This window comes from Buteo buteo, chromosome 2 (genome assembly GCF_964188355.1).
Source record: "Buteo buteo chromosome 2, bButBut1.hap1.1, whole genome shotgun sequence".
NCBI lineage: Eukaryota > Metazoa > Chordata > Aves > Accipitriformes > Accipitridae > Buteo > Buteo buteo.
Window position 1 is genome coordinate 51,525,590 of NC_134172.1, and position 15,515 is coordinate 51,541,104.

Consider the following 15,515-nt stretch of genomic DNA (forward strand, 5'->3'; position numbering starts at 1 on the left):
GCCCACTTCCCTCCCTCCCTCCCTCCCTCGCGCCCAACGGCCGCCGGCAGGTGGCGCTGCCCAACCGTCCCTCCCGGCGCCGCGCGGCGCCCCGCCCCGCCCCGCCCCGCCCCGCGAACCCTCGCTCCCCTCCCCCGCCCTCCCTTCCACCAAGGTGAGGCGTTAAAGGGCGGGGCCCCGCGGCTGCGCCCCGCCCCTCCGCCCCCTCGGCGCTGCGCGTGCTGCCCGCGCCCTCCTCGAGCCGCGGAGGCTGGCGGCTCACTCCGGAGCTCGAGGGGAGCCCGGCGGAGAGGCGGACCGAGAGGGGCAGGGGCAGGGGCAGGAGTCCCCCGGCTGAGGGAGAAGCCATGAGCCCCGAGGAGAAGCCGCCACCCAGCCGCTCCCGCGATGACCGGCCGCCGCCACCCCAGCCCGCTCCCGGCCGAGGCCGGCGGCGAGGCGGCTTCCTGACGGAGATCCGCACGCCCATCCGCACCGAGCCCTTCCAGCAGCGGTACAGCCTCAGCCCCGGCAGGGAGCTCGGCAGGTGAGCGCGGGGCGGGGGGGGTGGCGCTGCCGCCCCGTCCCCGGGCTGGGGGTGCTCCCGCGGAGGTGACAGGAGGTGTCCCGTGTCCCCTGTCCCGGCTCGGCTCGGCTCTCTCCAAGCGCCGGGTGCAGGGCATGTGCCCGCGGCGGAGCCTGCCGCTCGGCCGCCCGCGGCGGGGCTGGGGGCCAAGTGGGCGCCTGCCCTCCGCTCCGCGTCTCCCCTCTCGCTGCCCGCCGCAGCGAGTCGCCGCCAGGCAGGTAGTCAGTCAGTCAGCGGGCGGTTTCACCTGCCGCCCCTTCCTCTGCCGCTCCGGGGGAGCTGAACGGGCTGGGAGCGGGAGCGGGGAGCGCGGGGGGGGTGGCTGCCCCGTGCTAGAGCCGCCTTTAGTGGCACCCCTTCGCTGGCCTCGCCCCGCTGTGGGTCAGCTCCGGGGACGTGCCCGCCGCGCTGGGCTGGAAGGGGTGCTGGGAGGCAGCTGTCAGCGCAGCTGTACCCCAGCTGCTGCTGGCCGCGGCTGGCTGTCCCTCCTTCCAGCGAACGAGTCGTCCTCAGCCTTGGGGAGCTGGCTGGGGAGATCCTGCGCTCTTCCCTCGGAGCCGGTGTGGAGCAGGGAGTATTCCTCCCGATTTCCACCGGAGACGGAAACCTGCCCGTTTGTTTGGGGTTTTTTTTCCCTTGAGCTTTGTAAGCTGTGACATGGGGAAAAACAAGTCTAGAGGAGGCTGGTTTGTGGTAGCATGTGCTTGAGAATAATCTAATGGTGGAACTTCTCAAAGAATTAAAAGCTGGCTAAAAAAACCTTGGTTTTGAAAGTGATTCTGCATGTAAGGTTTGATCAGTGTATAGTTTCAACACCTGACTGAGAGCAAGTAAGGATTGAGGCAGAAGGTCTCATTGGAAGGCTTCTGCATCTCAGAAACTATATATATGGAATTTCAGCACCACTAAACCCATATTTTTGTCTGAAATTCTGTCACTTCTTGTAAAAAGAATGACAGTATTCTTACTCACAATTACATGTGTTTAATCTAAAGAGTATTCAGAAAAAAAAAGACTAGATGAAATACCACAGGATATATGGCAAGATACACTCCTCAGTTTATGTTCTTTTGCAAGTTATGCTGGCTTTGTAGCTCAGTTCACACAGCGGCAAAAACAACCCCTTTGGATGTAAAGAGGAAAGAAGGGTTTCAAAGCAAATCTAGCTGCGGTAAGTACCTCCAACAAATTTTTAGGTTGCCTAGGTGTCAGCTTAACACTCACTTAGTACCTCTGATGTACTAATAGAATAATACCTGTTTAAACATAGTGGCCTAAAGCATTCTCATGGGAAGCAGGTGGAAGAAACATCCCATAAAGTGAGAAGGCTTTTTTTTTACCATGATGTGACCACAATGTCCAGGGCCTGGAAACTGAAGCTAACTAAATGCAGGCCACAAAACAGCCTAAATTCTAAGCAACAATCAGGAAGGCATAGGAGCAGTCGTAGCACAGGATGACCTGGTATCCCTGCTGCTCGGGGTTTTTTTTTATTTGAAGATCAGATGACTTTTCAGAAAATATTTTGCACTTCTGCCATGGAGTGAGAGCTTTTCTTAGAGCTGGGTGATATTTTTTGGCCTAATTGGAAAATAGACTAGATGAAGCTTCCTTCTGGCACACAAAAGTACAACTGAAGTGATTGGCTTTACACTTTGAACGAGAATTAAGTACTACAGCAAAGCTTAGTCTGCAGTTTAAACAAGTAAATCTCAGCATGGTTTTTAGTGTGGAGTCATTTCTGACCACAGCTACATTTAAAGATGACCTTCACATGAAGGTTGTGATTTTGCACCTGTAGTTATATTAAAATTAGTTAAGTGACTGTTTGAAGTGTTTGTCTTGTTTTTGTGCAACAGTTGCATGTATTTTGGTTCAGACTACCTTTTTCTCTCTTCAACTTCACAAATGTTTTCACTATCTTCTCTTAGAGTATAGAAATCTATACATTTGTATGTGCTTGGTTTTTTATTCAACTTTGAATGCTTACTTTTTTACTACATTTTGATTTTAAAAAAAAAGTGGATACTTTGGCTCAAGTACTCCCATTAAAGACAATTTTTTGCTAACTCGTGACAAAGCATAGGTGGTAAAGTCTCTCTGCCACTTGTAACTGTCTGTCACTTCATTGATAATGTATACTTAGCAGAAATTGTTTCACTCTTATCTGTTCATAAAGTGTGTAAGTCTCTGCAAAGGACTTGGACAAATTACCACCCAGGTGTGACAGGTTTTTGTCTCGGGTGAAAAGCAGTCCTTGTGCACACAACATAGTCTATATTAATTCTAATCTGGTAGGTGAATTGGCTAACGAAAAATGTTTATACACTCAGTATTCATCCATCCCATTTCCCAGAATTAGGGAAACAATTTAAAAGCTGAACTTCAGATAGAGGCTTCGAGAATAACAGCATTCATATGAATTGTGTTTAAAACCGACAGCAGGGAGAGAAAAGAGTAGATTTAGCACCTTTGCTGAGAGTGGGAGTGCTGCATGAACTCAGTGGGTTTGTGTGCTCTTTGGCCTCCGATCCAGTTAGTCAACACATGTATGTTGAACTCGCATGGCATTTGGGACCTCTGTTCCCTTGTCACCTATGTGTGGAGGAGTTGGGAAGAGGGGGTAATGTGGGAAAACGTTAAGGCGTTGCAGTTCTAGCAATGCAAGGAAGGGAGGTACTGGGGCTGTTGGCCCCTCGTGGCATGCCAGGGGGCGAAAGTCCTGGGGGAAGTATTGCTGGAAGTCATAGATGAGCCTGGGAGGAACTTGATCACAATGTCACCGGAGGGGCAGGCTTCAGTAGTTCTGCCTATGGGGGAAAAAGCTGCTTTGAGAATGTAAAGTATATGTGCTCCAAAAGGCTGCTGCTTCGTTCAGTAGTTGATAAGCATTTGCAAGTCTATCAAAATACAGCTGCTAGGAAAAACAGGTTAATTTAGGAAAAATACCAAAAACTTGGTTATAATGACTACTCTGGAAAGGGAATTATTTTAAGTTGCTTAGGATGGCATGGAAATGGCAGGGGGTTTTAATGAAATGTTCTAATAAATGAAAATTTGGGCTAGTCTTCACAGCCTTATTAATTTTACTGTCCCAAAATCAGAACATTCTCACACAAATCTTCATCTGCATGGTGTTTAAAATCAAACTTACCTCTGATGGATGTTTTAAGGGTGCCACTTCTCATCAACTCACTCAGACTTAAGTGTTTTCAGACAGTGCTAGCTTGAGTTAGGTTAAAGTAGGGTAACCTTTGCAAGAGGACAAGGCACCAATTGCTTAACTCTTCTTCCGCTTACCATCTGGGCTTAAGTCATAATTGTACTGTAAAATGGGGAACAATATATTTTGTATTACCTAGAGCTTCTTTAAAGAGACTAGTATAATTGTATTTGGTTGCTTTGCTCCTTTTTCCTCAACAAAAAACTCCTAATTGCACACAAAATATTACTAGACTATTAGTTAATTCTTCAGCTCATTGATGGACTATTGCATTTTTTTTAATGTAAAACAAGCTATGTACATATTGGAAATCATTATTTGTGTACAGAAAATAATACTTCTGATGCTAGAGCTGGGTTGGAGGAAGGCATAAATGACTGGCCTTGCTTTCTTCTCACTGGAAGGTAACAGTCACCTTAAATGATTGCCCTGAAATAAGCAATCATCTGCTAGCGAAATGCATGCAGCGCATGCATGTAAATTTATGTCAAGTGCAATTCAGTTGATTGTCCTCATTCCCAGTTTTTTGTTAAAGCAGACAAGCTCATTCTTCACCTACAGCTAAGAATAACAAGTATTTTAATCATCTGAGGAGACTGAACAGAATAATAAGGAAATATTCTTTGTTTCTGACTAGTGACCTGGTCGTAGTTTCATGTGCAGATAATCCATGTCTTGATTTCCACACCCCCGCCCTGCAAACTCTGGCATGAACTTGCTTATTTCTCAGGTAGCTTTCAGTAATGTATATCTTAGTGGTACATGACACTTGTACAATTTTGCGCACCAGTAAGAATGTATATGCTGTTATACTTCTGTCCTCAGCTGCTCTCTGCAGTAGCACAGCTAGGGTGAAACAGTTGAGGAGCTAAGTGAAAGTGGAAAAGAGGTGAAAATGAAGAGTTAGTTGCAGGTAGTTGGTTCCACCATTTGAGAATAAATTTATGTGAGTAAATCATTCGCGAACTTCAGAAGTGGAATCCCCACACCTTGCTGTTTGGAAATCAAAAATTGTAGGGGGAAAAAAACCCCACACTTTAGACAAAATGTTTTATATGAGTTATGTAATAAATTGCATACAGTTTTGTGGATCTCAGAAAAGTCATCTGAACTTTACAAGAAGTAAATATCTTCACAGGAATTGCTGTTATTCCTGCATTTGTTACAGTGACAAGGTTTTATAGGTCACTTTAAAAATAACTGTTAAAGTAAGGTTAGTTCTCTGTTCTTCTGAGCCTATGACAACCAAAATTAACTGGTGTGACATAAATGTTCCAGCTTATCTGATTTGACATTTGATTTGTGATTTGAGGCTTTTGCTTTAAGCCATAATGTATGCTAGATGAAACAATGCTAATTCTGTTGGCAAACTGAAAAGATGACATTGAGCTTCTTTGTGATCAGATATGATTTATCTTAAATCATAATTCTTGAATGAGACTTTTGTGAGGACTGAGAACTACTTCTAGTTTCCTATTCATGTCTCCCTTCAAAGCATTTTTGTTTGTGTTTGGATGACTGGTGGTCAGTTTTTAACTTTGGAAATGCACATTAAGTATTTCCTCTCAAAATTGTTCTTCCTTCAATGCAGCGTTCTTGCTGCTAGCTCTTCTCCATACAGCTAAACTAGCAATGCTCTCATCTAATGTTATTTTCACTAATAGTTTTTTTATAAGGAGTTCTGAAAAGCAGGATTTTAAGAAAAGCAAAGTTGAAGCGTATGCAATGTGTACTTTATGGGAAAGCTTGTTTGTATCTGTATCATTTACTATTCTGTCTCTATCAAAAAGAAATTCTTTACAAATTTATCTTTTGGCTTAACCATTCAGCAGATGGTATCTTTGGATCTTCACTCTGAAATTCTCAGGCATGAATCTAGATTGCTGCACAGTAATTAGTTCTATTAGCTGTAAACAACAGGTTTGTCAAGTTGGATCTTTTGGGGGATTGTATTCAGAAAAGATGAGTTCTACAGGCAGTCGTTATAATATCTCTAATTATAGGTATAACTGTAAAGAATCTGGGCAGGGTTCTTGGTCTTAAACAACTAAGAATTAGTATTTGTCAGCTGGCTGAACTCCTGTGTAACCTGTCCTTTTAATTACATCACCTGTCAGGCTTCTGGCCAGCTCAGCCACACAGGACATGGGTGGCCACACACGTGGTGGCTCTTGCTGTTTCTTGCTGCCCCATGAATACTGTTTTATTTCCATAGTGACTAATGTGCGATGAATCGGCAACGTCGGTACTCATTAGCCTAATTAACTTGCTTTCAGATAGATTTTGTGCATAATGCAAAACAACACTGTGTTCTTGAAAGCTGTATTATAGAGATTTCAAACTTTTCTAAATTACTTTCTCTAGGTCCTTCACCGGTGCTAGAATTAAAAGCTTTGAATTCTGTGCTAAGGCAACATTCAGCTGGAAGGAAACTGTGTACTCAGAGACTATTTAAGAAAAACAGAGAAGGCTCAACCCAGGAGTCTAGGTTTTTGGTATAAAGGCTTAGTATCTACCAGGTATTAGAATAACTTGCTGTTAAAGGGCTTATCTGTTAGTGTCTCAATTTATTTTTATCTGTTGGGATTTTTCTTAGCAGCACAGTTGCTAGGGGTTTTTTTCTTGTGCTGTTTTTGGTTTTGGTGCTAAAAATGTCAAGAATTTTAACACTTTCAATAAATGCATAGCTTTATGTTGTACATGAATCGTACAGATATATGTCTTCGTTTGGAATAACTTAAAATCCTTTTCACTGGCTGCATAAGGAAGGTTGCTCTCTGTGTGGTTAGGATTGCAGTACTGGAGGGATGTTTATACTTTTAGCTGCAACACTAATGTCACAAACCTCCTAGAAATCTACCTAAAAGAAACACTGTCCTGGCAATATTTTGGGGATTGGTAGCATTGTTAGCACATTCCTATGTTTCCTGATGAGCTGTCTCTACTGTACACGTTTGTTATTTCTTCCAGCATGGTTTTTGGTAGATGCGTACCAGACACCTAGCAGGTTGTTAGGCTTTATTTGGGGTTTAGGTGTCTATTCCTCCTGTGGTGTTCTGTGGTAACTCTATAGTGATTAATGCATTTTATAGTGATCTTTTGACCACACCTTCCTAGTGCTACAAAATCCTGTAATACTATTTTCATGCATTTGCAAAGGAAAATTTATCTTAACGTACATATTAGCAATTAAGAACTTTCTCCCCCAAAATTGGATTCAAGACACTGAAAGCACATCCTTACTCTTTGTCTGCCTTCACAGATATCTGGGCTGTGCTCTGATCTAGCCTTAATACATATTGTGCTGTAGATAACGTGTGCTTATGCAAAGTACTGTTCTTAGCGGAATAACTGTGGCTGTATCAGTGGTTAGAAGTCCGATTATTTTAGTAAGATTGCCTAGCAAATACCCACTTTGTGGGTGCTTATTTGACTTAATTCATTTAGACTGGGTAATTTTGAAACAAATGCCTGTTAAGAGCAAGCTGACCACAAATTCTTTTAGCCGTTACATTTCATGGATAGCAGTATCCCAATAGGTTGGGAGCTGCGAGAGTGAAAACTTTCACATGAGCTGAATTAGTTAATTCTGTGAACTTCAGCTTGGAGATAGGAGAGGCAAAACCCATGTAATTGTGTTCCAAGCCAGATGAGGACTCCTAGTTTGGTCTCAGCAACCCTACAATAAGTTAAGAACCAAAATAAAGATCTCCAAGCTATTCCTGCAGCTTTGTAAGAAAATTTTTATATATAAATAAAAAAGATAGTTTTGATGAACATTATACCCATATGGTAAGAACTAAAAAGACTGCTATACTTCCAAGTATGAGAATTCATCATTGCATTAGATGACGAATATTAATTAATAGACCTTTTCAGTCTAAAAATCAGTACTGTATGAATGGAATGGAGTGGAGTAGGTGGCATGAGACTCTATTGCAAGGAAGTTGAGAGCAGACACTTCAGTCCAAAATGCTGTGGGGGAAGTCTTCTGACGTAAGTACTGCAGTGTGGTTTTAGCTAGCCTGCTGGCTTGGTGTAACTTGTCGGTCGTGTGTTTTGTCAGAAACGATGCTCATTAATGTGGGTTAAGCACTAAGCTCAGTTCTGCTCAGTGTGTATTCAAGTTATCACTGTTGCAAAAATTTTGTTAGAAAGCTTTATGTTGGTCAAGCTGCTGAATTTTTTTTTAAAATCATCCATGTTCCTTACTTATACAGTGGGACTAAGAATAAGGGATTTTGAGAACTGTCAAACAATAAAAAAATTCTGGCTGTTAGCAGTTGACACATATCATAGTGAAGATACAAGGTGCCATCTTTGAAAATGCAGAGCAGAATCTGGATATTGCATGGCAAATGGAGCAGGATTTTGAACAGTTATTTAGTAAGAGTGGTGTTTGCTGTTGCCTTGAATATGATGGGATACTTTAGAAAACAATAACTGGGTTATTGTGACGTAGTCATAGAAAGCATAAATTGCCAGTCTGTACACTTTGGTTTTGCCAGCCTTTTTAATGAAAGGTTGGAGAATGACTCAATCTTGCAAACAAGCACAGCTTGTTTATTCTGTATTTTTGAAATCCAGGTTCCTTGAATTGATAGGGTTTTTTAATTCCTTATTTTTCATGGAAGTTAAATTACATTCTGGATTGTAGTGTTCCTAACGTTTAAGTGTAGGGATTATCACTCAGCAAGGCATCTTTCTAAATTCAGAACATATTTCAAATGTTTCCATTAATAGAGATTTAATTCAAGTTTCCTGAAATGTTAATTTATAAGGGCAATACTAAACTTGTCACTAAGGGACTTAATTTTAAATTCTTCTTTAATTTCAGGGGAAAATTTGCAGTGGTGAAGAAGTGTATCCAGAAAGACACTGAAAGAGAGTTTGCAGCAAAATTCATGAGAAAAAGAAGAAAGGGCCAAGACTGTCGGATGGAAATAATCCATGAAATTGCCGTCCTTGAGCTGGCACAATGCAACCTTTGGGTCATTAACTTGCATGAAGTTTATGAAACTGCAACAGAGATGATTTTAGTCCTGGAATAGTAAGTACTAGTAATAATTCCTGAATAACTTTCTGCAGTATTTGCTTAAAACTAATAATGTAAAAATACCATGTATCAGTATGAATAATGTGAAAAGATTTTATTGCTTGCCTGTTACACTTACTTGAGTTCAAAAAAGAATCATTAAGAAAATCAGTATTGCAAGAAGTTATGTGCAGTCTTGTAACTACTGCAGATTATAATAAATTTCTCCAATTATGTAGTGTCATTGAAAGCCGAACTATAATTTATGTAGTTAAAAAAATCTTTAGTGAAATATGAACTGTGTACACTCCCTTCTTGCAAAAGAGGAACAGCAAAGAAGCAATGAGTATCTGTTCAAAAACTGAAGTTTATTTCATTGACAGTGACAAAGATGGGGTGAGATCTGTTTTTTTACCAGTTATGAAAGAGGTATTGAAAGCAATGTCATTGTTAAAAAGAAAGTATCAAAACCCCCTATGATCTGCAAGAAAAGCCCTCTAAATCATTATCTTTTGGGGGAAGAAAAAGAGTAGGAGGATTCAGACCTAGAATAATTTATTTCAAATAACGTTTAACTTGTGAAATCTACATTTGTCTGTGTGGAGTTTTTTTCCCCCTTGAGTTAGTAGATTTCTGACATTCTGTATGCAGAGGATTAAAGAACATATCTAGACTGCAAGCTTTTCTAGGGCATTTCAGTTTCTATTAAGCTTGATGGTCTGTGTAGCAGATCTTTATCTTGGGAAGAAGAAAAACAAATCTTAATTGTTGGCCACTAACTTTACCTGCTAAGGTTTTAAAGTTTCTTGTCTTGATGTTGAATCTGTCATAAGGGCTGAGGGGGGTACCTAGTCCTTTGCCTTCATGAAGAGAAGTATTAATGTTACATGGAGGGTTGTCTTTCAAGCAGTATAAATTTTTGACAGAAAACAAACTTAAAATTGGCCACTAACTGTTAATATTAAGTTCTGAGCAGGCAGAGGCAATGATGCATTACAGTGTTGGCTTCAGCTGTAGGGTAGCAAATTGGCGGCTGTTTGCATCCACCCTGACAGCAGTCTCTGAATTTTGTTTGTTACAAGACCTCAACCAGAGGATTTAAACAGGAGTTGAAGGGGTAAGTCTGAAGAGATAGTATGTAAAGCCTGGAATTAATCTGTGGATCAGTCATGTTTCTGTATTTCAGTGAAAATGGAATGAATGAAAAAGAAAACTGCACTTTCACTGAAAATGTAGAGATACAGTCTGGGAAACCTAACACATCAGATATAAGAGGAAAAAAGCAAATCTGATAACTTTGGGTCTCGATAGTTGTATGCAATGTACTTGGCTTTTTCCAGTTTCCTTTGAAAGAAAGAGCAACAGAGCATCTGATGCTTAAGAACTGGAGGGTTTTGTAAGTGTTCATATGCTTATACATCTATGGAGGGGATAGCTGATAGTGGGTCATTAGTGTGTTGAACATTACAGAAACCTGTATGTGTAACTTCAAAATCTAAGCCATTCAGTAATTTTTTGAGAAGAGCTTCTGAACTGAGTAATTACCTGCCAGGGTCTTGTGTAGATATAGTAAACTTATGTTATGCTTACTTTAAAAGAGAAAAAAGTTGTCTTTATCATCTTGGAGACATATTCAGGGTTTATTTGATATGTTGGATTAAGTGCTTTTTTCACCTATAGTTATTTGGACCTGGATAATGTTACTACTTGTCTTGGTCATTACTGATTGACCTACTTACTGGAGGTGTGACTGGTTAAAGTAAGAGTCTGCTGGCAGGAAACACTTCATTTGGCTTAGGATTCAATAGATAGAACTTGAAGCAAAACCACTGTAATCAAAAATAACTGTGCTGCTCTTGTTTATTGGAGTAATTGGCAAAGCTGTTCTAGATGGCAGTCTCAAATCAAGACTGGAGCTCTTCAAAAAGTTTTAGGGAAAGACTTCTCAAATGGTGTTAGCTACCTTTTATTTGCGTTTCATTGGGTTCTTGGGCTGCCTGATTGGACAGGTTAAGGCAAAAAAAAAAAAAAAAAAAGGCGTTTGAGAACCAAGAACTTAAAAGAACAGTATCTACAACTTAATGCATTTGGATGCTTCTCTTCCCGTATGTCCTCTCATCAGATATGGATTTACAGTTTTCTTAGGCTTTGGGGACATTGGTATGTTATGATAGCCTTACACTGGAAAAATTCTCAGTAAATTCACTTGCTTACTGTCTAATGGTATGCCTAGCCAAGGAAAGGAGGGTATGACTGTCAGCAGTAGTGAATGTGAACCTTTGCTGATAGCATTACGACCACCTTGGTGTGATCTTGTAATACAAGCTCTGTGTACAGAAAGCAGATGAGTTTCCGTTTATCTTCCAGAGATAACCCTTTCAAGAAAGGCTTTTGACAGAGTGTAAGATTCAAGATTTTTGGCCCTTGCAGACTGTATACGGTCTCACTCAGCGTTCGAAATCAAGTGTATTCTAGGAACTTGTTATCTACATATCTGTACTCTGAGGATTTGTACTTCTGAGTCTTTCAGGAGACTATCTTAATGTCTGATCCATTAAAGCTGGGGGAATGTTTAATTTTTTCAGATGCAGTGGAATAGGTTTGTTCTAATGATATGCTAAATGACTGTGTAAGTGTATTGTAAGTGCACTTGAAAGAAGTAGGATGCTGAATTCCATCCAGTGCATTGTTAAGATATGTTTCAAGGAAGATAAGCAGTCTCCATTGAATTTAAAGTCAACATAATTGTAACAAAGATTAATGCTCCAGACTTCCAAATGACTTTTAGCTCACTTATGCTGATAAGCAGTAATGAAATGTTAGCATGCTTTTAATTGATGAAGAGCAGTTGGATTCCACTTGAAACTATAGAGAAATTAATAGCAAAACAGTACTTTCACAAACAAATTAAAATGGCTAAAGAATTCTGGTTGCCGTAGCTTTTAAGTTTGGAAAGAATTCTTATGTCTCACGTTTTTTCATACACCTAGCTAAGGGAGCGTGCACTAGAGAAATAATGCATTCAAAGTAACACTGGATTTCAAAACGTTGTGCTCTTAAATACTTCCTTATCCATTTTTTTTCAGATTAAGATGGCTTGTTTTCCTAAAGACTTTATTGTCCTAAGGGCAATTCTTTGCTTTTATCCCCTAGGAACATTTTCTGTGGAGGTGGGTGGGGGTGCCCAGTGGTTTGCAAAGTTGTTATTTCATAATGACCATTAGAAAAGCAAACAGCTTAATGGAAAATATGTTCTTAGAGGAAAAATGGGTAAATGTTATAAACACCAGAGAACTCCTGGTCTGCATGTATACGTAGCAATGACATGCCCGTAATACTTCCCTAACAGGTATTTTAATCCCTTCTGTGTTTTGATTAATTTTTTTCCCCTGAACTCTAGCTAGGGAATGCAAAATAACTGAGTTGAAAGTATTGTTAAGGAACTTGGCAAAACTTGGCAGAGGTGTGCAGGAGAATCTTTCTGGAGTTCGTTTTGACATTGTACTTCAACCACTTGTGACTGGGTTGGCTCACAGCTAGCTGACTGTTTTGCTTAAGGGAATCAATTATGCTCACTCCCCAGCAACAATACACAAAACAGTGTTGCAGTAACAAATTTCCCCTGTTCTTGCAAAGAGTTTCTAGTTACTTGTTCCAGTGTGGTAATTTTTTGATAGAATGAATTGTCTGGAAGTTGTTCTATATGCATCCTAAGTAGCAAAGTTGATAAAAAATTGAAGCATTGTATGTGAAACCACCTTTCCATGTGAAACTTTTTTTGTAAAGTATATTTGTCTATGGTAGCTGGGAATGGCTATGTTTCACAAGTCATGAAGTGGGTGTGCATGTGTAAGGGCTGTATTTGCTCGTCTCGCTCTTAAAAATGCTAATGAACCTAGGCATCTTCAGAAGTACTGGGAGGTACTTAAATACCTTTTTTAAAAAAAAAAAGTTTTTTGGATGGAGAGTTTTCCACTCTCATATGGTAGTGCTATCTCTTGATTTCAGTGATGGGACATTATCTGCTTCAACTTTTATTGCCTTGACTTATAACACATTTAATTCAAAGTTATTTAAGTGTAGTATTAAAATTCTAAGTAGCTTACATGTTAGCTTGGTGCCTCCTTCAATGTTAATTTGTTTATTAGTGTAACTTAATTGTAACAGGAGTCTACCAAGTAGACACATAGCAAACAGGGCTTTTTTGTTTTTTTATAAGGGCCCCCCTCCCCCTTTGCTGATTTGTCAGCTGGGTCTGTTAAAGTGTGATCCCTGGTTGACAACAGCATTTTTGGGGTATAAATCTATTTTACAGAACTAAATGGCAGAAGTATTGTTTTGCTTATTTTAAGAGGCAGAGCTATACCAGCAAAATCCCAGGGTTGTTGCTGTAAAACACATTGTGTTAGTAATTTTGGTAGTAGGTCTTATCACTTGTATGTGCATTATAATTCAGTGCTACAAGAAATTAAATCATTCTCCCAAGTAATATGTTATGGCATTCTTAAAGTAGAAAGTTTAATCTATTGATTACAGTAGATGTTTTTTCTATCCCTATCTTGAAGATCCAATTGATGTCGCTTTTTACAGGAATTTGTTTTAGAATATTAGAATACACTAGCCCATGTCCATTTTAAAAATGTCATTAATATCTGAATCCTATTCAAAGCTGAAATATAACTAACTTTCTCCTCGAATTACAGAAAGATGTGCTGAAGAAAGATGTGATAGCATCAGGCATATGCGATTTTTCTAGAGGAATTAAAGTATTAATATTCCTTTGAAAACCTCATTTTATTCTTAAGCTCTACCACCTTTGATACAGGATGAAGAAAAATAATTATTTAATGGACTTTTCTTTTTTAAAAGAAAATCTTAGTTTAATAAATCAAATTGTACTGCTATACCAGTTAGCCAGCATATAGAACAGAAATATAAAACTATTTAGAAAAAGTTAAGATGTAACCCTCTTTTAAAATCTTTTTTCTTGTAAGACAATCTGCAGGGAGAATTTTAAATTACAGTAATGAGAGTATCTGGGAAGGCAAAAAACTTCTATAAACCATGAGGCGTTTTAAGGTACTAGGACCGCAGCAGCAAAGTTAGTATAGGCAAAATGAAAATTTGAGTATATTGAAGTGTTCTTTTTCTGGGAGTACATAATCCAAATGCACCATTTTTGTAGAACTCTCATTGGCTGTTATATTCATGTTGAATATGCCTCTCTGTCTTCTGGATTGCTTAGGTAATATAATTTATTAGAAAAGAGCAAGCAAAGGCAGAATAAATAGCTATACATCAATAAAGATTAATGCTTGTGCAAAGTCATGTTTGGCATGTCAGAGTTTGGGGTAACTGGAGGAGATGCTGTCCTCGGGGGTTTCACCATCTTTCACAAAAGGATGATTATAGAATTTCATGCAGAACAGTGTGTATGTGTTGATTTCATAGTAGTAATTCACCAATCTATATGTAAAATGGCCCCATTCTAATGTTCTTATGCCCATTCTTGTTTTAAGATGGAGCCTCTGCTCTACTTATTTTACTTTTGATGCTACATGGTTATGTTGTAAACAATTTTACTTCTCTAGAATCATTGCTATACAGAAATGGTACTGCATGTGGCTTCAGAGTATTTTAAAAACATTCATCTCTAGTTGTTTTTTTTTACTTTGTTATTCATTTAAACATAAACAAAAGATAAGGAAGCAAGCTGAGAGCTAAAATTTTCAAAAGTATTTTTAGATTAAAGCTGCCATTTAGAAGCTTAATGCATCCCTGTATACCAGAGACTTCATAAACAGTTCAATTATAGACTTTACATTTAGTCTTTTGACTATGTGCAAAGTGTTTTGAGGAGGACCGCGTGTGGGGCTGTTTTGCTTTGTGTTTACAAAGGCTTACCTTGGCCAAATTTCCATGTGGTTTCATAGGAATGGCAAAAGGCACATCTTTCATGTAAACACTGCCCTTAAACAAATGTGGCATTCATCTTAAAGCATAGTCAGCAGCATTTCCAAAATAGTCCCCAAAATTTCCGTAGTATTCATATTCTCTAACCTAAATGACTAAGATCTTTGCTTCTTTCCAAAGCTGCCATACTGCAGAGAAGCCTTCCTAGGCTGTAAAAGCTTGCCAAATGTTTAATAATTGAAAGTATATCGCTATTGGATGCTATCACCTGCTGATCTTGCTTATGCTAAATAAAATAGTGCAAGTAGAACAAAATGGGTGCTATAATTTAGTTTTTGAAATAATAAAATTCATATTGTTCCATAGTGCTGCTGGAGGTGAAATCTTTGACCAGTGTGTGGCTGAAAGAGAGGAAGCCTTCAAAGAGAAAGATGTTAAACGACTTATGAAGCAGATCTTAGAAGGAGTTTCGTTCTTGCACAGAAACAATGTGGTTCATCTTGACTTAAAGGTAAGATTGTTGCTGTATTTTTCTCATTAATTTCATATCTGCTGACTTTCTTGTTGGTCGTATGTCATATGAATGCCAATTTGTAATTAACACAATTTTTATCTAGTTATTCCTCAAACGATAAAATACAACCTTTGGGATGCAGTAGGTACCAGGATGCAAGCCTTTTTGGGAGTTTCTATGATTACATCAAATATAAACTTAATTTGATTAAGTGAAATGTAATGAATTAAAAAGTGGATTTGCATTGCACCTTAAATTGCTAATG

General features: G+C 39.5%; 1 protein-coding gene across 1 annotated transcript in view; it reads left to right on the forward strand.

Annotated features, from left to right (window-relative positions):
* The first annotated feature begins 197 nt into the window (after window positions 1-197).
* STK17A (serine/threonine kinase 17a) overlaps window positions 198-15,515 on the forward strand; it is a 27,887-nt gene continuing 12,569 nt past the window's right edge. Inside the window, exons 1-3 of the mRNA XM_075054527.1 lie at window positions 198-526; window positions 8,626-8,838; window positions 15,103-15,247. Of these exons, the coding sequence (XP_074910628.1) occupies window positions 348-526; window positions 8,626-8,838; window positions 15,103-15,247 (537 nt within the window). The 5' untranslated portion in view covers window positions 198-347. The remainder of the gene's footprint in view (window positions 527-8,625; window positions 8,839-15,102; window positions 15,248-15,515) is intronic.